General features: G+C 42.6%; 1 protein-coding gene across 3 annotated transcripts in view; it reads right to left on the bottom strand.

Moving 5' to 3' along the window:
- cabin1 (calcineurin binding protein 1) overlaps positions 1 to 22,486 on the bottom strand; it is a 412,002-nt gene that overhangs the window by 146,375 nt on the left and 243,141 nt on the right. For all 3 annotated transcript variants that reach the window (XM_059655154.1, XM_059655156.1, XM_059655155.1), the window contains exon 29: positions 16,947 to 17,110. In XM_059655154.1, the coding sequence (XP_059511137.1) occupies positions 16,947 to 17,110 (164 nt within the window). The remainder of the gene's footprint in view (positions 1 to 16,946; positions 17,111 to 22,486) is intronic.

The raw sequence follows: 22,486 nt of genomic DNA, 5'->3' as shown, positions 1-22,486 counted from the left end.
AACTGGAAGGCAGATTACTATCTCAATGGAGTCAAGTTAGGTAAAGGGGAAGCACAACGAGATCTAGGTGTTCTTGTACATCAGTCAATGAAAGCAAGCATGCAGGTACAGCAGGCAGTGAAGAAAGCTAATGGCATGCTGGCCTTCATAACAAGAGGAATTGAGTATAGGAGCAAAGAGGTCCTTCTGCAGATGTACAGGGCCCTGGTGAGACCGCAACTGGAGTACTGTGTGCAGTTTTGGTCTCTAAATTTGAGGAAGGACATTCTTGCTATTGAGGGAGTGCAACGCAGGTTCAAGAGGTCAATTTCCGGAATGGCGGGACTATCATATGTTGAAAGATTGGAGCGACTGGGCTTGTATACACTTGAGTTTAGAAGGATGAGAGGGGATCTGATTGAGGCGTATAAGATTATTAAGGGATTGGACACTCTGGAGGCAGGAGGCATGTTTCTGCTGATGGGTGAGTCCAGGACCAGAGGACACAGTTTAAAAATAAGGGGTAGGCCATTTAGAACAGAGTTGAGGAAAAACTTCTTCACCCAGCGAGTGGTGGATATATGGAATGCTCTGCCCCAGAAGGCAGTGGAGGCCAACTCTCTGGATAGTTTCAAGAAAGAGATGGATAGAGCTCTTAAAGATAGTGGAATCAAGGTTATGGGGATAAGGCAGGAACAGGATACTGATTGTGGATGATCAGCCATGATCATAATGAATGGTGGTACTGGCTCAAAGGGCCGAATGGCCTACTCCAGCACCTATTGTCTAGTGTCTATTGTATGACTCCAACCAGCAGAGTGCTCCAACATAACGGCCCTCCCCACCAGCTATTCCCATTGTCTCCAGTTTTGATAGGGCTCCCTGGCATGACGTTCAGTCAAATGCAGCCTTGATGTCAAGGGCAATCACTCTTCCTCATCTCTGGAATTCAGCTCTTTTGCTCAAGTTTAGGGCAAGGCTGTAATGAAGTCAGGAGCTGAATGGTTTTGTTAGAACCGAAACTGAGTGTCACTGAGCAGGTTATTGCTTAACAACACAGAACTTTCGACAACCCCTTCCATCACTTTGATGATTGAGAGTATATTGATGTAGTGGTAAGTGGCCTGATTGGATTTGTCCAGCTTTTAATGTCCAGGGCGTACCTAGGCAATTTCATGCTTTGTGGGATAACAGTGTTGAAACAATTCTGGAAAAGCTTGACTAGGGCAAAACTAACTCTTTGACACAAGTCTTCAGTCCTGTTGTCATAACATTGTCATGACCTGGTTTCTCTACACTATCCAGTGCCTTCAGCCATTTCTTCATATCACACAGTGAATCAATTTGGCTGAAGAGAGGCATCAGGGTGTTGGGAATCTCAGAACGAGGCTGAGCTGGGTCATTTACTTAGCACGTCTGGCTGAAGATGCTTGAAAATGCTTCAGCTCTTGACTTCTGCATTAAAGTGTTCAGCTCCCTCCCATCATCAAAGAATGGGATATTTGTGGAGCCTCCTGTTATTTGTCCAATTGTCGTATCTCCAGACTAGACCATCAGATTTGTGTTGCAATCTTGCTACTGACTGTTTACCGTTTTTTTTATGAAAACAAATGAGTTCCAGGTACTTACAAGGGCATAAAGACTCATGTTTTCACAGTTTTCTGAACTAAGCTGGAGCTGGAACAATTATACAATCTTTATATACAGATTAGTGTGTACACGTTATATCCAGAGGCAACATGAAGCAAGTAGGATAACAAACTGTGGTCAAAAATCTACATCAATCAGCAAATGCAATCAAGGCAGATCCTGCAGATTGTGTGGCACTCAGACCCCCTCAAAGTCAAGTGACATAATAGCCATCCAATCTCATTATAACTTCACAAGGGAGTTAACTTTGGATGATCTGCCATTGAAGCTCCCTCAAAAGCCACTCCATTATGGACTTCCGTAACAACTGCTTATGTTCTGGTCAGTTACTGCTTTCCCAGATTCTGTAAAATGCAATCCAGCATTTAATCGAGAGCACAACTTCAGCATTTCACCAAGAGATAATTTCACTAAGTATTGACCGTGGGAGTTTCCCAAAACATTACTCTTTCTCAGCTTCATCAAGCAGCTCCTGGAACTCCTTCCTTAGTCCTAACAACACTGAACTGTCCAACAATTCATGTGGCCTCTTCCCAAGTCCCAAAGCTCAGAACCAGTGTAATTCTGTTGCTTTAACAGGCTAACTAAACAGCAGTACTGCTTACCATGGAGCTTGCTTCTCTGTTACATACTGCTAACCTTTCCAACTCCCTGCAACCTTAGAACTAATCTTCAGTGACCCTTGACTGTTGTGAGCGATCTTTTAAAAACCTTGCAAAAAGTCCCACTTTCTTACTAGGCAATATTGAACAGAATTACCATTGTGGAACAGTCAAATGGATCAACTATTTGAAACTGCCTATTCTTGGATGGTGTGGCAGGACTGTAGACTTTAGATCTGATCCATTGCTTGTCAGATTATTTAGGCTTCTACTGTTTGCAGTCTGCGTTATAGTTTCATCAAGATTACATTGTGAATGTATGCCTGGTCCTGCTCACGACATGCCTTCCTGTACACTTCATTGACCAAGGGTTAGTCTCGTGACTTGAGGAAAGAGGGGGCTATGTCCATTTATTAAGTTATAGGTTGTAGTTAAATACAATTCTGCTATTACTGATAGCCTACATCATCTCATGGATGCCCAGGTTTGAGTTGCTAGACCTGTTTAATTGAACTGAATTTAGTGTAGCGGTAATCCTACCCAACAGTGATGGAGGATGTCCTCTTTGTGAAGATGGGACTTCTCCACAATACTCTGCAGTGGTCACTCTTACCAACACTATCAAGGATAAATGTATCCGCGACTGTAAAATTTATGAGGATGAGGCTAATTTTTTTTCTCTCTTGTTGATTCCCTTGTTGGGTGAAAGGCCATGTCATTTAGGATTTGGCTAGCTCAGTCAGTAGTGGTTCCAATCAGCTGTTCTTGGTAATGGACACTGAAGTCCCACACCAAATGTCATTCCCTCTTGGTGCTTCCTCCAAGTGAATTTCATCAGGTTTGGGAATTGGAAATCAGCTGGCTTCCTTAGTCTCATTTGATCTGTTGCCATGAGTCTTAATGGGGTCTGGAGTCAATGGTTACAGTTCGAAGTCAACTCATTGAGATGGTAATAACTGCAGATCCGGGAGTCAGAGTCAATACTGTGTGGAGCTGGAGTGTTCGTTACTGACTGCAGACTACTGTGCTGACTTCTCTGCAACGTGCGTGTCCTGCAGGTGGCACAGGACATATCCTGAATCAGTGATGGCGCCTGGGACGTTGTCGCTGAGCTATGATTCCGTGAATATGAATACGGCATTGACTAGTGTGTGAGACAACTTCCCAATTTTGACACCAGCAGCCAGATGTTAATGAGGACAACTTTGCAGGATCCTGGTCAATGTCAGGTGATCCATTGGTTTTACTCCTCTTTAGAGGATTAGTGAGGTAGGTCTGCAGATAGAAGCTGTGCAGTACATAACTTCCTTATTAAAACTCTCAACAAGATGGTTGACTAGACAGAAATTACATTGGCATGAGTGCATTTACACTGTATTGGGGAAAATTTGCTGACCTTTAGAGACCGATTAGTCAAATGGGATAACTTATAAAACAAAATTACCTGATTAAATTATCTACTCAGTCTCATAAACTGTCTGATGCGTCAGACTAAAAACACTCCAGGCTTTGTGCCTCAAGCTAGACAGATGAATAGAAATGAGAAAACCAAAAAAGATCACTCTGTGAAATCGTGAGTTTTGTTTTTCTCTTGCTGTGAAAAAGAACAGGAAACCAAAAGAGGATCCCCCACATTTGGTCTTTAGATTGTGACTTCAAAAGCACAGGTATGTGACGGGTATGTAAATACACATATCAAATGAGGAAAGACACAGCAGTAACACAGCTTCAAACAGAACTCGCACTCAACTCAAAGAGGCAATGTTCTACCCCTGACCAGCACTATTTCAGGAAGATTGCACTAGGATCAGTTAGGACAGTTGCAGATGTTTACATTATATTACCTTATTACAGTACATTGCCGAGGTAAAGTAGTTGATGGTACTGGACTAGCACATGGCACACTGTCTTTTAATCCCCAGGATTTCAACCGGAATTTAACCTAATTCAGCGACAAGAATATCTTTTCTGAAATATTCCATTCAAATTTATCAGCTAAATATATTTAATTAATTTCAAGATTACTGCTAAGTAGTACAAATATCTCAGAAATAGCTGCCATACGAAGTATCGAGATCACTTCAGTACAGAAGGCTAATTGGCAGGTTGGAACAGCAACCAGGATAAACTACTGTGTCAAATGAAACAAATCTTCACTAATGAGATTTAAAGAGTCAAAAAGTGTTCACAACTATTACCTAAGACAACAGAACTGATACAAAATCAATTTACAGTTTTGAGAATTTACAGCTCAGAAGAGAACTCACTATTGCTGTTTCTTCTGTGTTAGAAAGTGGCCATTTTCTCCCTTATTTAATCGAAGCAGACATGCAGAGAAACAAAATAATTCTTTGCATTGGATACAGAAATAATTTAAAGAGCTGATACAAATCTGAAAGAACATCGCCTTCAAGTAATTTCTTTAAATTCTATTGATCTGTGAAGTCCAACTGGGCTGCAGTTCAGCAGTATCCACACTATCAAAGAACAGTAACACCAGCAAACATACCATACATGCCCTCAAACTCTTGTTATGTGTTGTCCTACTGTATCTGCTTCTTTTGCTTCAAAACATGCTTGAATGTTACACTCAAGCTTCACTGTTCACTGAAACCTCCCTCTGACTAGTTATGTAAGCAATATCCTGCTCTGTTTATCCCTTAAACTCTACTCCCTCTGGTGCTTTTACACCAGTTTCATTCGTGTGAAATGAACATTGTGTGAATCCAGTAACATTTGCATAGTTTCTATTTATTGCTGCTTAACAAGTGTAAAAAAAACACATTAATGCCAAGTCAGCACATTAACGTGCATTGCTTTTTCCCAGGAACAGCCTGGAAGTACAGAGAAAACCTAGCAACCATTATGGGTTACAGCTGCACAGCCTGGAACCAGAACTGTGACAGGAACGTTAACTAAAGTTATGGAGGAGGGTTTAAAGTAATGTGATGGAGGGAGGGAGATTTGAATGAGGCATCCAGGAGAAACAGAGTGCACAGAGAATGCAGGACACAACAGTGCAAGAATAGAGAGCTCAGAAACGGGAGGGATCAAATAGGGGAGAAAAACAAAGCTCATACAGATGGGTGAAATATTGGTGCAAACTGCCTCACGTGACTACGTATCAATAAAGAGGGAGATGTGGTTCAACTAAGAGCAAGAGTCATCACAAAATCCTCAGTGAAAAATGGAAGAAAGATAATGAGGGTACTGGTCAAATTCTCTAGACCACAGACTATAAGAAATAGATAAGCCATTCAGCCCCTTGAGCCTGTTCCACCATTCAGTTAGATCATGGCTAATTCGAAATTCCTCACAATCACCTTCTTACCCTTTCCCCATACCCCTTCTCCTACTGATCAAGAATCTATCTCAAATGGAAATATATGTAAGGGATCTGCCTCCACAAGCCTCTGTGACAAGGAGTTCCAAATACTCAACCTTCAAGATAAAAAAACTTCTCATTTCAATCTTAAATTGGTGCCCCTTAATTCTGAGACTGTGCCCTCTGGTCCTAGACTCTCCCACAAGGAGAAAGATCCTCTCAGCGTTTAGCCTGTCAAGCTGCTTAAGAATCCTAAATGTTTCAATGAGATCACCTCATTCTTCTAAACTCCGGTGAATAGCATACGAAAGAACAAAGAACAAAGAACAAAGAAAATTACAGCACAGGAACAGACCCTTCGGCCCTCCAAGCCTGCGCCGATCAAGATCCTCTGTCTAAACCTGTCATCTATTTTCTAAGGGTCTGTATCCCTCTGCTCCCTGCCCATCCATGTGCCTGCCCAGATACATCTTAAAAGACACTGTCATGTCTGTGACCACCACCTCCACTGGCAACGCATTCCAGGCACCCACCACCCTCTGTGTAAAGAACTTTCCACGCACATCTCCCATAAATTTTCCTCCTCTCACTTTGAACTCATGACCTCTAGTAATTGAGTCCCCCACTCTGGGAATAAACTTCTTGCTATCCACCTTGTCTATACCCCTCATGATTTTGTAGACCTCAATCAGGTCCCCCCTCAATCTCTGTCTTTCTAATGAAAATAATCTTAATCTACTCAACCTCTCTTCATACCTAGCGCCCTCCATACCAGGCAACATCCTGGTGAACCGCCTCTGCACCCTCTCCAAACCATCCACATCCTGAGGGATGTTCCGGTTATGGCTACTCTCTGCTTTCTGCCTGTTAACCAGTTCTCAATCCATTCTGATGTATTCCCCTCAATCCCATGCACTCTAATTTTGTCACTAACCTCATCAAGTCTTCAAGAGATCTAAATACGCCTGCTCCGCTATGTTTTCCTTTCCTTAAACCACAAGTAACAACCATAAACATCGCCAAGTTTGTCGAGCTTTTCAAAAATTCATTCAGGGTACGTTGGCTTTGCTGACCACAACAGCTTTTACTTCCCTTCCCTAACTGCCCTTGAGAAGGTGGTGGCAAAGTGCCTTCTTCAAAAATCTGCAGTTTTTTCATCGATGTAGATACACCCACAATGAGCTTAAGGAGGAAATCCCTTAATTTTGGTAATGACTGAAAGAACAGTAATATGTTTCCAACAGAAGATGATGAGTGGCTTGGAGGGAAACTTGTAGGGGTGGTGTTTCCATGTATCTGTTGCTCTTGTCTGTCTAGATGGAAGTGGTCGTGGGTTTGGAAGGTACTATCGGAGGGTCTTTGGTGAATTTCTACAGTGCGTCTTGCATCCAGTACACACAGCCGCAACCAAACGTTGGTAGTGGAGGGAGTGAATACTAGTGAATATGGACTGCATAATTCCTGGCCTCTGACCTGCTCTTACAGCCACTTGTGTTTATATGACTACTCTACCTCAGGTCATGGTCCATGCTAACCACCACAACCCACTTCCAAGATGTTCATAAAACAGAATTCCCTTTTATTAACCTGTGTTTATATTGCTCAATATTGCTATTCTTTTCTAAATGTTCAGTTATCGAGCCCACTCTAAAAATTTCTAACATCTTTCTGACTGCAAGCATCAAACTGACATGTCAGTAGTGTATCCTTGCCATCTGTTCCGTTCATTCTTCCTCCCCCTCTGTCAGCAACATAAAAACCACCATTTCCCACTTCCTTTCAGTTCTGAGGAATCACCACATTGGACTTGACCCGATAAGATTCTCCGGTGTTTTCTGATTTTATGGCTGCAGGTCTTCCTCTTCCTTCTTTCTTAAAAATGCGGCCACATTTACAACCATCCTATCAGTAAGAAACTTTCCAGAACCTCTTAGAAGATAATCCCCCAATGTATCCCTATATCTTTTTCTACACCCTTTAACACTCTGTAATGAAGCTCATCTGGTTGAGAAATTTATCAACCTTCAATCCTGCTGCTTTTTCAAGTAATATTCTCTATTCATGTTAATTTCTTTTCATTCCTCAGTCACATAAGTCCCTGAGTCACATAGTATTTCTGGGAGATTTTCCGTGAAGACAGACACAAATTAGCCAGTTTTTTCTGTCATTTTCACATTCTCCATTATATATTCTCCTGTTCCCACTTGTAACATGCCAACATTTGTCCCTGCTCATATTTTCTCTTTCACTTTTCGAAAAAACCTCTTACATTCTGTTTTTATGTTCTTCACATAATCTTGTTCCTTTCCTTTTCTGTTTCTTAGTCCTCATTTTACAGAGTTCTAAATTGCTGCACGTTTCAGAGACAAAATTAAACACCCCAAACATAGCTGCTGTTGAATAAAGAATGGGCAAGTTATCTGTTTTTAGAAATTTCAAGCAATCCCCGGGACAAAAACCAATCACTTCTCCGGAATATCACCTCCCACTTGTACGCACACAGCGAAGTCAACACAAAGGAATAGTAAACAAGATGTCTACCTCAGCCAATTCTGAATAAAGATGACCATTAAAGCACATTTTGGAGGCAGTACAGTGTTAGCATTCTCATGCCTGAATCAGAAGGTCATGGGAACTAATGTCTAACTCCAAAGCTAAGCACATGATATAGGCTGGTACCAAGGAGGTTCTGGACTGTGTCCATGTTTTAATTGAAGCATTAAATTAAGGAAAAGTAGTAGCGAAGGTCTCTCACGTTAGCTTTGAGTTAACCCATAAGCAACACTGTTCGACCAGTTGGCTACTACTTACGTTACTATCTGTGGGACCTTCATTAGGTAAATTGCTGCTACATTTCCCAATTACAAAAGTGACTTTGCTTTGCATAGAAGTACTTCCCACTGACAAGTGCTGCTGCCTCACAATGCCAGGGACCCAGGCTCAATTCCACACTCGGGTGACTGTCTGTGCGGAGTTTGCACATTCTTCCCGTGTCTGCATGGGTTTCCTCCGAGTGCTCTGGTTTCATCCCACATTCTGAAGAAATGCAGGTTTGGTGGACTGGCCAAGGGAAATTGCCCATAGTGTCCAGGGATGTGCAGGTTAGATGGGACAGCCATGGTAAAAACTCCATGTGGGGTTACAGGAATGGGTGTGGGTGGGATGCTCTTCAGAGAGTTGGTGTAAAATGGGCTTTCCGCACTACTGGGTTCTTTGACTCTAGCTGCAAAATTATTCAGAGGTTGTACATGACACTTTTCATCCAAGTCTATTCATTTTGATTTCAATTCCAAGTTTAGGCCTTGTAAAACAAATAACTGTTAAAGGAGGTTTTGACTTACAAGTACATTTTATGAATAAGTTATATCTAGGTCCATTACATAGGAAAATAGTAAAAAAATACAGAAGTGCAATTTCTACTCAGCATTATATTTGTTTTGGTAACTTAATAAGATGCAATTGTCACTTCATAATAATCATCAGCACAAGCCGTAACAATATCATATAACAGAACGTGCCTTCCGAGTTCCTTGTTTGCATATTAATTCTTATGGATATTTTTAATCAACTTGTTCAGAAATGTTTTGGGACTTGAACACAGGCCTCCTTGTTAGAGATAAGGACACAATCACTGCACCACAACAGCCCCTTATTAATGGCCTGTTCCCACACTGCCAGGTTTCTGGGGACTAATTCAAAAGGCCAGGTAAGCTAGGAATGATATAGGCTCCAGGTTAACACCGTTAGTTTGGAGAAAATGCAACAAGAGAAGGAGTTAGTGACGACTGGAGTCGTAGACCAAATGCCCACAATGAAAAGGAGATGTTACAGCCAAGAAACTGTCAAATTAAAGAAGGGCAAAGGGTCATGGCTATAGGTCAGAGGACTTTTGACAAAGAGAGAAAACAACAGTTGAGAAAGAGATGAATAAGTTGAAACAACGGATCTACCAAATTATATATTTTGGAAAGGAGGCAAAAGCAAATTGCGCAGAGCAGGCAGGTGATGAGATCACTGGCCATGAGGGAAATCTCCAGAAGTAGTGAGGTTGATGATGGTCCAAAAAACAACAAGTTGACATTCAGTGAAGGGGGCTGTGCTCCAGATGTAGGTGGCAATGCTGAGGAGTAGACGTTCACAAAACAATACCACATCTGCTTGCCAGTATTATATAAAACAAGACTAACAATTCTTCTGACAATGGGACTCGTATTCCAAAAAATACCTGGTGTTAAGTGAAAAGTTAATTATACAACACTGAAAGATAGCTCTCTGGGGAACAACTGCAGCCTTCAGTAAAGTACATGTATAAAACTAAGTATCAAAGGACAGAATTGAGATGACAGTGTAAATATAAACAGCTGTGTAGTCAGCAGTTAATGTTTACATCCAGTTGGTCAATGGAATCCCTAAACTCTTTTCTTTTATTTGTTTCACCTTTGCCGTAAAGAACAATTCTCCATTTACCAATTCTTAAATTAAAGAAAAATATTAACATAGAAAGTGGCTTCTTCGCTGAAAAGACAGAAATATGAAAGCAAACCAGGCTGAAGAAAGAAGCTGCATGCAAGTAAAACATCTGAACACTAATCCCCAATGTAAAATCTCTTGGAGTGTAGGTATCAGATAATGTTTAAGTACAGGGATAAATTTTAAGTTTTAAAGGGATAATTTTTTTAAAAAAAATACAGGAAGTCACCAGTCAATAACTGTTTCAACAATGAATACCAAGCCTTCATGAAATCGTTGGTTGATGAATTGTATTTCAGGCACAATCAGACTGGATAACTTGCTCGAATTCCAAAGTCATTGGTCAATGTAAACAGCTTACGCATACCTCTGGAGACTTCTTTTCTCAGAACCTTCAACAAGTCATTAACCAGAGAACAACTAGACAGAGATGTAAAACCAAAAATAGCTTCCCAGTCTAGCAATATCTAAAGCAAAAAAAAACCTGATACCTGCCTGAAACCTAGTCAGCACCAGTTCAGAGATAATGGGAACTGCAGATGCTGGAGAATCCAAGATAACAAAGTGTGAGGCTGGATGAACACAGCAGGCCAAGCAGCATCTCAGAAGCACAAAAGCTTATGTTTCAGGCCGAGACCCTTCATCACGAAACATCAGCTTTTGTGCTCCTGAGATGCTGCTTGGCCTGCTGTGTTCATCCAGTTTCACACCTTGTTATCTCGGCACCAGGTCACTTTGTTTTCCCTAATTTTCCAACATGCTCTGCCATTGACTGGTCAGTAGTAGTCCTCGAAAATAAAACAAAGGACTGCAGATGTTGGAGATCTAACACAAAAATAAAATTGCTGGCAAAAATCTGTGGGCAGTGGGGTGGGGAGACAGAATTAATGTTTCAAAGGTCATGGTATCTACTGGTTCTGATGAAGAGCCACCTTTCCTTGTTCTTGTTCTCTCTCTCTCTCTCTCTCTCTCTCTCGTTCTCTCTCTCTCTCTCTCTCTCCGTCTCTCTCTCTCTCTCTCTCTCTCTCTCTCCCCCCCTGTGTGTGTGTGTGTTCTGGGTTTTGCACACACTTGGCAGTTGGATGATAATGACCCTTTGGTCACAGAGATGACATAGAAGGGGACATCTGCACTCAGCATGGCCAGTGTAGATGGTACCTCCTGCAGATGGTCTGGGGCTTGATGGTAAGGGTGCTTTGATTAAGGTACACAGCAGTGAGGTGGCACAGGGACAAGCTGCACATCAGAAGGCTGGGAATAGCCTCAAGCCTGACAGTAGCATTGGTCACACCAAGATAGTGCCAACCGGTTTAGGTAAGTTACAGCAGTAAGCAATGTCAACACAAGTCTAGCAATACTCAACAAGATTTAACGGTATTAAAGTAAAACAATGCTAAACAAGACAACATTAAAGACAGATGTCCTGAACCTTAGCTTAATGCAGAAGTCTGAAAGCATTATTTTTAAACTAGTAGACAAGTTAGTTTAACAACTACTACAAACATATATGTTTTATCATTGTTAAGATTTGCCTGCTTTTACAGAGATAGTAATTTTATTGGCAGACAAATCTGAGTTAGAGCCTCGTGTTATATTATTCTGCCAGCTTCTGAAAGCAGAGAAGGTCATGGGAGGGCACATAATAATACTCCTAGCTGAAATAAACTAAAGAATGTTTTTGTCTGTTTTCTGAGCCCACTACTAATTTACCTCAATATCTGGGCCAAGAGCAAACACTTTCTGACACTTAGACGAAGAGAGTAGTCTGAAGCATGAAAGCCAGTAAAATGATATCAGTGATAATGGGAACTGCAGATGCTGGAGAATCCAAGATAATAAAATGTGAGGCTGGATGAACACAGCAGGCCAAGCAGCATCTCAGGAACACAAAAGCTGACGTTTTGGGCCTAGGCCCTTCATCAGAGAGGGGGATGGGGTGAGGGTTCTGGAATAAATAGGGAGAGAGGGGGAGGCGGACCGAAGATGGAGAGAAAAGAAGATAGGTGCAGAGAGTATAGGTGGGGAGGTAGGGAGGGGATAGGTCAGTCCAGGGAAGACGGACAGGTCAAGGAGGTGGGATGAGGTTAGTAGGTAGGAGATGGAGGTGCGGCTTGGGATGGGAGGAAGGGATGGGTGAGAGGAAGAACAGGTTAGGGAGGCAGAGACAGGTTGGCCTGGTTTTGGGATGCAGTGGGTGGAGGGGAAGAACTGGGCTGGTTTTGGGATGCGGTGGGGGAAGGGGAGATTTTGAAGCTGGTGAAGTCCACATTGATACCATTAGGCTGCAGGGTTCCCAAGCGGAATATGAGTTGCTGTTCCTGCAACCTTCGGGTGGCATCATTGTGGCACTGCAGGAGGCCCATGATGGACATGTCGTCATCTAATGGATGGGAGGGGGAGTGGAAATGGTTTGCGACTGGGAGGTGCAGTTGTTTGTTGCGAACCGAGCAGAGGTGTTCTGCAAAGCGGTCCCCAAGCCTCCGCTTGGTTTCCCCAATGTAGAGGAAGCCACACCAGGTACAGTGGATGCAGTATACCACATTGGCAGATGTGCAGGTGAACCTCTGCTTAATGTGGAAAGTCATCTTGGGGCCTGGGATAGGGTGAGGGAGGAGGTGTGGGGGCAAGTGTAGCATTTCCTGCGGTTGCAGGGGAAGGTGCCGGGTGGGGTGGGGTTGGAGGGCAGTGTGGAGCGAACAAGGGAGTCACGGAGAGAGTGGTCTCTCCGGAAAGCAGACAGGGGTGGGGATGGAAAAATGTCTTGGGTGGTGGGGGCGGATTGTAGATGGCGGAAGTGTCGGAGGATGATGCGTTGTATCCGGAGGTTGGTGGGGTGGTGTGTGAGAACGAAGGGGATCCTCTTTGGGCAGTTGTGGCGGGGTGTGAGGGATGTGTTGCGGGAAATGCGGGAGACGCGGTCAAGGGCGTTCTCCATCACTGTGGGGGGAAAGTTGCGGTCCTTGAAGAACTTGGCCATCTGGGATGCGCGGGAGTGGAATGCCTTATCGTGGGAGCAGATGCGGTGGAGGCGGAGGAATTGGGAATAGGGGATGGAATTTTTGCAGGAGGGTGGGTGGGAGGAGGTGTATTCTAGGTAGCTGTGGGAGTCGGTGGGCTTCAAATGGACATCATTTACAAGCTGGTTGCCTGAGATGGAGACTGAGAGATCCAGGAAGGTGAGGGATGTGCTGGAGATGGCCCAGGTGAACTGAAGGTTGGGGTGGAAGGTGTTGGTGAAGTGGATGAACTGTTCGCGCTCTTCTGGGGAGCAAGAGGCGGCGCCGATACAGTCATCAATGTAGCGGAGGAAGAGGTGTGGTTTGGTGCCTGTGTAGGTGCGGAAGAGGGACTGTTCCACGTAACCTACAAAGAGGCAGGCATAGCTGGGGCCCATGCGGGTGCCCATGGCCACCCCTTTAGTCTGTAGGAAGTGGGAGGAGTCAAAAGAGAAGTCGTTGAGGGTGAGGACGAGTTCTGCTAGGCGGATGAGGGTGTCGGTGGAGGGGGACTGGTCGGGCCTGCAGGACAGGAGGGCCTTGAGTCCATCTGCATGCGGAATGCAGGTGTCAGTGGTGAAAATGAGGTGTTGGGGTATCGAGAATGCCCTTGACCGCGTCTCCCGCATTTCCCGCAACACATCCCTCACACCCCGCCCCCGCCACAACCGCCCAAAGAGGATCCCCCTCGTTCTCACACACCACCCCACCAATCTCCGGATACAACGCATCATCCTCCGACACTTCCGCCATCTACAATCCGACCCCACCACCCAAGACATTTTTCCATCCCCACCCCGTCTGCTTTCCGGAGACACCACTCTCTCCGTGACTCCCTTGTTCGCTCCACACTGCCCTCCAACCCCACCACGCCCGGCACCTTCCCCTGCAACCGCAGGAAATGCTACACTTGCCCCCACACCTCCTCCCTCACCCTATCCCAGGCCCCAAGATGGCTTTCCACATTAAGCAGAGGTTCACCTGCACATCTGCCAATGTGGTATACTGCATCCACTGTACCCGGTGTGGCTTCCTCTACATTGGGGAAACCAAGCGGAGGCTTGGGGACCGCTTTGCAGAACATCTCCGCTCGGTTCACAATAAACAACTGCACCTCCCAGTCGCAAACCATTTCCACTCCCCCTCCCATCCATTAGATGATGACATGTCCATCATGGGCCTCCTGCAGTGCCATAATGATGCCACCCGAAGGTTGCAGGAACAGCAACTCATATTCCGCTTGGGAACCCTGCAGCCTAATGGTATCAATGTGGACTTCACCAGCTTCAAAATCTACCCTTCCCCCACCGCATCCCTAAACCAGCCCAGTTCGTCCCCTCCCCCCACTGCACCACACAACCAGCCCAGCTCTTCCCCTCCACCCACTGCATCCCAAAACCAGTCCAACCTGTCTCTGCCTCCCTAACCTGTTCTTCCTCTCACCCATCCCTTTCTCCCACCCCAAGCCGCACTTCCATTTCCTACCTACTAACCTCATCCCACCTCCTTGACCTGTCCGTCTTCCCTGGACTGACCTATCCCCTCCCTACCTCCCCACCTATCTTCTTTTCTCTCCATCTTCGGTCCGCCTCCCCCTCTCTCCCTATTTATTCCAGAACCCTCACCCCATCCCCCTCTCTGATGAAGGGTCTAGGCCCGAAACGTCAGCTTTTGTGCTCCTGAGATGCTGCTGGGCCTGCTGTGTTCATCCAGCCTCACATTTTATTATCTTGGAAAGCCAGTAAAATAGCTGTTAGAAAAAATGAAGAAAGTATAGCAGCAATGATTACATACAGAAAGTTAAAAATTGCAAAAGGCAACTGAAAACTAGCAACTGTGCCATTAACACAATCTCAATCTTTTATGTCTATTGTTGAAAGTTTGTGCAAACACATAATGGAAATTTGAAAAGATATAATTTGCTTGTTAAGACCTTTAATACAGAAAATGCTGACAGTGAAAAAGCAGATGAGCTAAGGCAGAGAGAACAGCACAATAAATCAGGTCAAATGGACCAACTATCTTCTGGCTGTTTACTCAAAGTATCAGGTCCATTAGCTTTCACAAATTAATTCCTGAAGCCTTTCTAACTAAATGGTCACTTGTTTCAGTCGCGGAGATGACCTCAGTGTTCAGTCAGACTCTGCTTTGTATCAAGACCAATGCTATAACGATACCAAAGAGAGAACGAACACTGGTGTCAGCCACCTCCACCTCACCATGCAATGCCTCAATTTGGCATCCTATACAGAAATATAGAAACACAGAACGTAACAGCAGGACTAGACCACTGGGTCCTTCAAACCCGATCTGCCTTTCCATTATGATCATGGTTGATCTTCCAACTCAAATCTGTTCCTGCTTTCTCCCCATACCCTTTAACCTCAACTGCTACATCTACCTCCTTCTTGAAAAAAACATAATGCGTTGGTCTCAACCACTTTCTACAGTGCTGAATTCCACAAGCTCACCACTCTTCAGGTGAAGAAATTTCTCCTTGTCTCAATCCTAAACCCTGTATCCTTACAATGTAACCCTTGGTTGTGGACTCCCCTGCCATTCAGAACTTCCTTCCGTCATCTACACCATTTAGTGCTGCTAGAATTTTATAGGTTTCTATGAGATCCCCCTTTTTATCAAAATCTGGTGAATATAACCTGGCCAATCCAACCTCTCCCCATGGTCAGTCCTGCCATCCCAGGAATCAGTTTGGTAAACCTTTCTTGCACTCCCTCCGTGCAGATAACCTTCCATCATTGTGTGCTGTCTATCACCAAGACTGCCAACTTCCACTCTGTCTTAGCCATGTCTTTGTTGCTTTGAAACTCAATTATTCCAATGATCTTCTAGGTGGTCTCTCACTTGCACTGCCCATAACCAAAATCTTGCTGCCCGTTCACACAGCACCCTTTGAATACCCTTGTAAAGTCCCTGTCTAACATTTTGATGATTTTAAAATTATTAGCATTGTTCTCAGCAACCCCTTAAACTCCATAACTTCCTCTGTGCAACCATTCAAGCTATGTGCTCCTCCAATTTTGGCAATGATTTCCCCCCACTTTTATTTCCTCTACTTTGGTGTCTTATTCTAGAATTCCCTTCCATCAACTTTTCTGCCTCTCTCTCCTCCTTCAAGATGTTCCTTAAACCATAACTTATTGACCAAGCTTTCAATCAATTACGCTAATATCTCCTGATGCGGCTTGTTACCAAATTGTCTTTAATAAATTGTTCCTCCATAGTGCCTGGGATACCTAGCTATGTTAAAGGTGCTTTACAAAATACACAATGCTGTTGAAAATAATTTGGCTTAGAAGTATCACAATATTGGTGTAGCTGTTTAATAAGTCCTGTTCCTCCAAAATCCATTGATTTTAAAAGGCTGTAAGAAAATGACAGCTCTACCTCAGAATTCAGAAAAAAGCTTGCATCAAAGAAAATTCAATATTTAAACAAAAGTTGGAGGGGGAAGTTTAACTCTGGGGGAATGAAGTTCAAATTAGAGAATGGCAAAAATGTGACAAAGGAGACAAAAGGAGCAGAGACCATTAAAAGAGGAGAAGAGGAGAGACCAAAGAGCACAATGGTTAACAATCATATTGAACAAATTCATTGGCATAAAACAAAAATCAGCAGCATCATCATTTTTTACTTCACCGAACCAAATATATTAATAGGTAAAAAATCATCGTTAAACACGATAACCTAATAAAATCTCACGCACATCACAGAGAACATGGTTTATTGCAAGGTGAATGAAGATGCCGCTCACTATTCCCAAAAAAAAGGTTGAAATGCTGGACAGAGTGATCAGCATCTGAACTAACACCCTGAATTATTAAGCGTTTCTAAAATCAAAGTCAATTACAAGACCCAGGTCACAAGCAGCTGTCAATTCAGAAAGCTCTGAAAGCTGACACTTACTTTCCCTGATCAGGTGTCCTTTGAAGCATGGAAGATACTCTCAGCAGTGTATTATGGTCCTTCAGCTGTGACAGAACATCAAGTAAGATAACAATTGAACGGTTCATATGTGAGGCAAAGCTGCCAGGACGGTCAATTTCATCCACAGGAATACGCCAGATTCCCTGCAAAGGGAAAGAATATAAATTTTAATCTGTCCAGTATTCAGGCTTTAAATTGAAGAAATAATGTAAAACAAACGTTCAAAGTCCATGATTTCTAAACATTAGGTAAAATTACCACATTTTAAACAGCCAAAGGAGGATCCAGCCCTATTTCTTCCATTTAATGCAGCATTTCAGAAAAACTGAGCAATTCCAGTACAACAAAGATCTCATTGAATTATGACAGAGATTCTATCCTAACAATCTTATCAATAATTTTTTTAATCTAGATGGAAGTGGTCATGGGTTTGGAAGGTGCTCTCTAAGGATCCTGGCTGAATTTCAGCAGTGTATCTTGTAGACAGTATACACTGTTGTTAATGAGCATCGAAGGTGGAGGGAGTGGATGCTTGTGGATAAGGTACTAATTAAGGTGGGCTGCTTTGTCCTGGATGGTGTCAAGTTTCTTGGGAGCTGCTGGGGTTGTACTCATCAAGGCAAATGGTGAGTATTCCATCACATTCCTGATTCGTCTTGTAGATGGTGGAAAGGCTTTGGGGACTTAGGAGATAAGTTACTCATTGCAGTTTTCCTGGCCTCTGAACAGCTCTTGTAAATAATACATGGTTGTAGAAATACACAGAAGTTACAGCATGGAAACAAGCCACTCTGTTCAACCTGCGTTCACTATTCACATGAGCAAATAGCTTGAAACACTTTGTGCCCAAATTTTTACTTTTATCCAACTGTTTTAACATCAATCTCTAACCCTTCAAGTAAATTTCATAGTCTTTCAACAATGCGTAATGGCATTTTTCCTCCCTCTCCGTCATACCTTTTACAGTCAATCTTCTATTCTTCCTCAGCAGCGTGGCTCGACAGACACTCTATCCCAGCTTCTCAGAATCAACACTTCCATCAAATCACCGCCTTCACACAGCAATTAAAGTCAGGCTTCAACTGCTGATTTTGCCAGCAAGGCTTACAGTCCATGCACATGTAACAAAAAACCTGCAATCTACAGCATCTAATAAAAAGACACTAGTTTTTCTGCTGGACTTTATATCACTTCTTATCAGGCAATATCCGAGAGAATCCACACTGTACACTCAATATGTGAGTGTACAGCCCACATGGCAGACAGAACACAGAAATGGTTTAACTTAAGCTCATTGCTGTCTCTTGGCTTTTATATTCTTGTGACTTTTCTAAAAAAAAACAAACACTCATATCAACATTAAATGTTGCTGCTTATCTTGCGAACTGTACCTGTATCTCTCTGGTCTTCCCAAGCACTGAGTCCACTTCCCTTCAGGGTATATTTACTCCTGAATAAAAGCAGTTGCGAAGGAGTCATATCAGACTTGAAACGTTAACTCTGTTTCTGTCTCCACAGAGGCTGCCAGACTTGCAGAGTGTATCCAGCAATTTCTGTTTCTGTTTACAAATACTGCTAGTTGTTTTAGACCAAAATACACCACCTCACCTGTGCTAACATTAAATTTTATTTGCTAATTCTTAGTCTGTTCTTTGCCCTTATTAATATTTCTCTGCGAGTGAGCCCAGCACAAAGTCAAGGTGCCCAGCACGGACTCACGGCTGCTGTGGCAGAGGCAAGTCCCAGGTTTCCCAGCAGCGTCTAAATCCAGTGCAGATTCATGGAGGCGGAGTCGGGTTTGGGCCCAGTATAACACTTGGCAGCATCAGAGGCATCTCAATGGTGAGGTCCAGCGTGGACTCAGTGGCGAGGGCATCGGTGGAGGCAAGACAGTGCCAAAGAACGGCATCTTTTGTTCCATGTGCGGCAGCACGACAGAGCGTGCTCATGCCTGGCCATCCGGCCCATGGCCTATGGCAGAGCACTGAATAAGGAGGACTGCGAATTTGGACACTTTTTTCTTTATTTTTCTGCCATTACATTCAATGTTTTGGTTTATTTTTCTGTCTTTTCAGATGGCGGAGGGTGGTGATACTACACAACATTTTTCACCGTATTTTGTAACAAAATACATGTGACAATAAATAAATCAAATCAAATACTACTCTCTATTTTCTCCCCGACCATTTTTTAAAATCTAGTTTCCCATAACCCCAGTAATTCCATACTTTCCTTCCTGCTACAGGGCATTTTATTCAGCAATAAAATCAGACATGCAAAGGATTTTTACAGTGAAGTGAGGTATTTTTAACACGCTGCCAATTTTAAATCAGATCTATTTTAACTATTAAAAAGAAAAAAGCAATTTTGCTACTTGAGAGCTTTTCCAGAGGTTGAAGTTTGAAACAAAAAGACATCATGATATAGGAGCAGTCATCGGATTGCCAAATTTACACTTTGTATGGGGGAAGGTCATTATTGTTAACTTTATTGCACTGTTTTGTTCATCTGATTACAAATATCTGAAGACAATGCTGGAGGTACTCAGCAGGTCTGATAGCATTTGTGGAGGGAAACAGAATTCATGGAGTTCTAATAAACAATCACAGTCCTGAAATGCTAACCATGTTTCTCGTGTGGTCTCATCATAGCTAAGCACTTAAAGACTGTAATTTTTGAGCTTCCAGCTTTATTTCTTTGTTTTCTACTTAAAACTAAGGTCTGCAATGTGTAACTTTTAACATTATTTTGTAGGTTTTATGTTGTACTATAATTACCACAGGGTTTAACTTGTAACTTTGCTCTTTCTTTCAACCTTGTACTTAAGATTCTGTAACTACGTACTTGTACTTAAGATGACGCATTGCGTGGTGACATTGTACACTTTTCACTACACTCTTGTATTTGAGTACACATAATGAAATTAAAAACAAAAGTCAGTTCAAAAATCAGATTCGCTAATTATTTGCACCATTTTATTTTTGTTTTAAACCTCCAGCACCTGTAGTGCATCGTTCTCATACAAGTACCTGAGAGCATTTTGAAAGTGCTTCTATTTTAAGCAATTCTTCTGTATTTTTACTTTGAAGTCAGTAGTTTACTGTCTTAACAATCTCATGAACAAATAACCCAGGAAGTCAGAAGGACAGGACGGTATCGCAGATTAAACTCTGACCTTTTATCCTCATCGCCTGGGGTTAAATCCAGATTCATCTCGTGAACAGTAACATCTGGGTTGATTTGTAAAAAGGAAGTATTTTTTCCACAGAGGTAGTGAGAACTGCCAATGGTCAAGTCAGAGATAACACAGTGTGGAGATGGAGGAACACAGCAGGCCAGGCAGCATCAGAGGAGCAGGACAGCTGATGTTTCGGGTCAGGACACTTCTTCAGAAATGGGGCTTCCATTTTCTGAAGGCTGTCAACTTTCCTGCTCTTCTGATGCTGCTTAGTAATTTTTTTCACGATTTCTTCGATTTTGTCTGTTTGGTAGTTATAAAAGAACTGGATGTGGTAAAACTCACTCAAGCATCTTCCAACTGGATGATTGGAGAGGCTTAATTTTCCGATGGCGAGTTAAGGTGGGTAAGATACAGATAGACATGTCGAATGATCAATTCCAGGTGTGTGAAAACAGGTCGCCAAATAAGTTGGTGAATCACAGTCTTACCAAAGGTTAGGGACTCAAGGAGAGAAAATAGCTCTACTGAGAATGGGCCTAACAGCTTTACTCTGCATCTGACAATTGTGGGTGCACTCATTACTGACAACGAGCTTATTTCCCAGCATTAGCAATCCACTTTGAAGCACACAAAACCTCTAGTTGACTGCATCCATCATAAGAGAACAGGTCAAGACTGAAAGGTTACTTCAAATGCTGACTTTTCTGCTGTACATTTGCAGTATATTCCATTTTCATTCCACATTTTTTTGTTTTCTTAGCTACTAAGTGTAGCTGCAGCATCAATCTTCTAAAATAATGGAAAGGAATATAAGGCCTGGGGAGCAAGAATGCAATTGAAGCTGCCAATCCAAGGTACTGTTTAAACACACAACACAATTCACTTAGGCTTGGCCAATCAGTGTGACTGCAGAAATACATTGAGCCAAAGTTCAATCCAGGGGATGGAACTTCTCCCTCGTTCACGAATCAAAGAGGAAACCTCATCAGTTGTGTACTCGCCCATCTCAAGCCATCCTGTCTCTACAGTGCTGATGCCAGCAGAACAAAAACAAAGCAGAGGAATGCTTAATTTTATTAATGAGGACAGCAAGTACAGATGCAATGAGGTAATGATAAGCCTGTGCAAATCATTAGACTACAGCTAAAATATGCCAGATTTTAAGTGCCCTAGTTTTGGAATGCTAGACGGTGGAAGGGGAGATTTATTCATCTGATACAAGGGATGACAGATTCTAATTGTAAGGAAAAACAAAATGCAAGAATCTTAAAGTCTAGGAGAAGATTAATCATAAATAACCTATGATGGGCTCTGAAAGAAACTCTCATTCCTTTATTTGTTTTTAAAATATTTATCTACTTTTAAAAGCTATCAACTAAAAAAGGAACGAGGAAAAGGCAGGGAATTAGAGCCAAGGCTCAGTCATAGAGCTAGAATGGGCATAGATGTCAGGAGCTGACTGGCTTCTTCTGACACGGTCAGGTTCAACAAACCTACAGCCCATTGAACATAGAGTCTCTTGAGTGAAAGGACTTGCATACTTCCCACAGCACTCATCTCAACAGCTGGGCTTCTGATTGACACTTTCTATTGGGTCAGCTCAGTGACCAGTTGGTTTCTGAGGACGCTACAAGCCAGTTCAAGACCATAGTGTACATTAATTTAAATGATCATGAGTACAGAATTGGATGGTTGAAAAGAGAACACTCAGAAGTTCAGTAATTTAGCAACTCTTGACAATCTGCTAATTTCAATCTAATACGTGCTGGAGAGAAGTGCGTTAGTTATGGCAGTAAATTTGAGCTAAAAATTGAGATGTAAGACATCCACCTAAGAAAAATATAATTAAGAGATAAAGATGGAGTCTGGAAAGGTAAACCAGGGGCTGGGGTGAAGAAAACAAAGAGATCATAAAGCACTGGAAAATATTTTTTAAAATAATAAATAGAATTTAGGAGAAAAATACCCTACCAAAAAGCAAGATCAAACGAGACAATAAGGAAACCCTGTGGATGATTATAGGGGAGGAGGCTAAACCTAAACCAAACATAAAGACTAAATACACAACAGCAAGAGTGGAGAAATAGGAAGCAGTTAGGATAAAAGCCAAAAACTAATTGAAGTGCAGAGGGGCACTATGAATTAAATTTTCAGAAAATATAAATTGAAGTAGTCTACAGATACAAACAACAAAAATCAGGATAGCAACTGGAACGTACAAGAGAAGCTTACATGTAATGACACCAAAACAACAGAAATGTTGAAATTAGCTTGGTTCATTGTTGGTTTTCTTGGTAAATAAAGGGGATATAGCATTATAAAGGATCAATAAAATCAA

Source organism: Stegostoma tigrinum, chromosome 26, assembly GCF_030684315.1.
Source record: "Stegostoma tigrinum isolate sSteTig4 chromosome 26, sSteTig4.hap1, whole genome shotgun sequence".
In the NCBI taxonomy this organism is placed as follows: Eukaryota; Metazoa; Chordata; class Chondrichthyes; order Orectolobiformes; family Stegostomatidae; genus Stegostoma; species Stegostoma tigrinum.
This window is presented reverse-complemented; position numbering and strand designations above follow the sequence as displayed.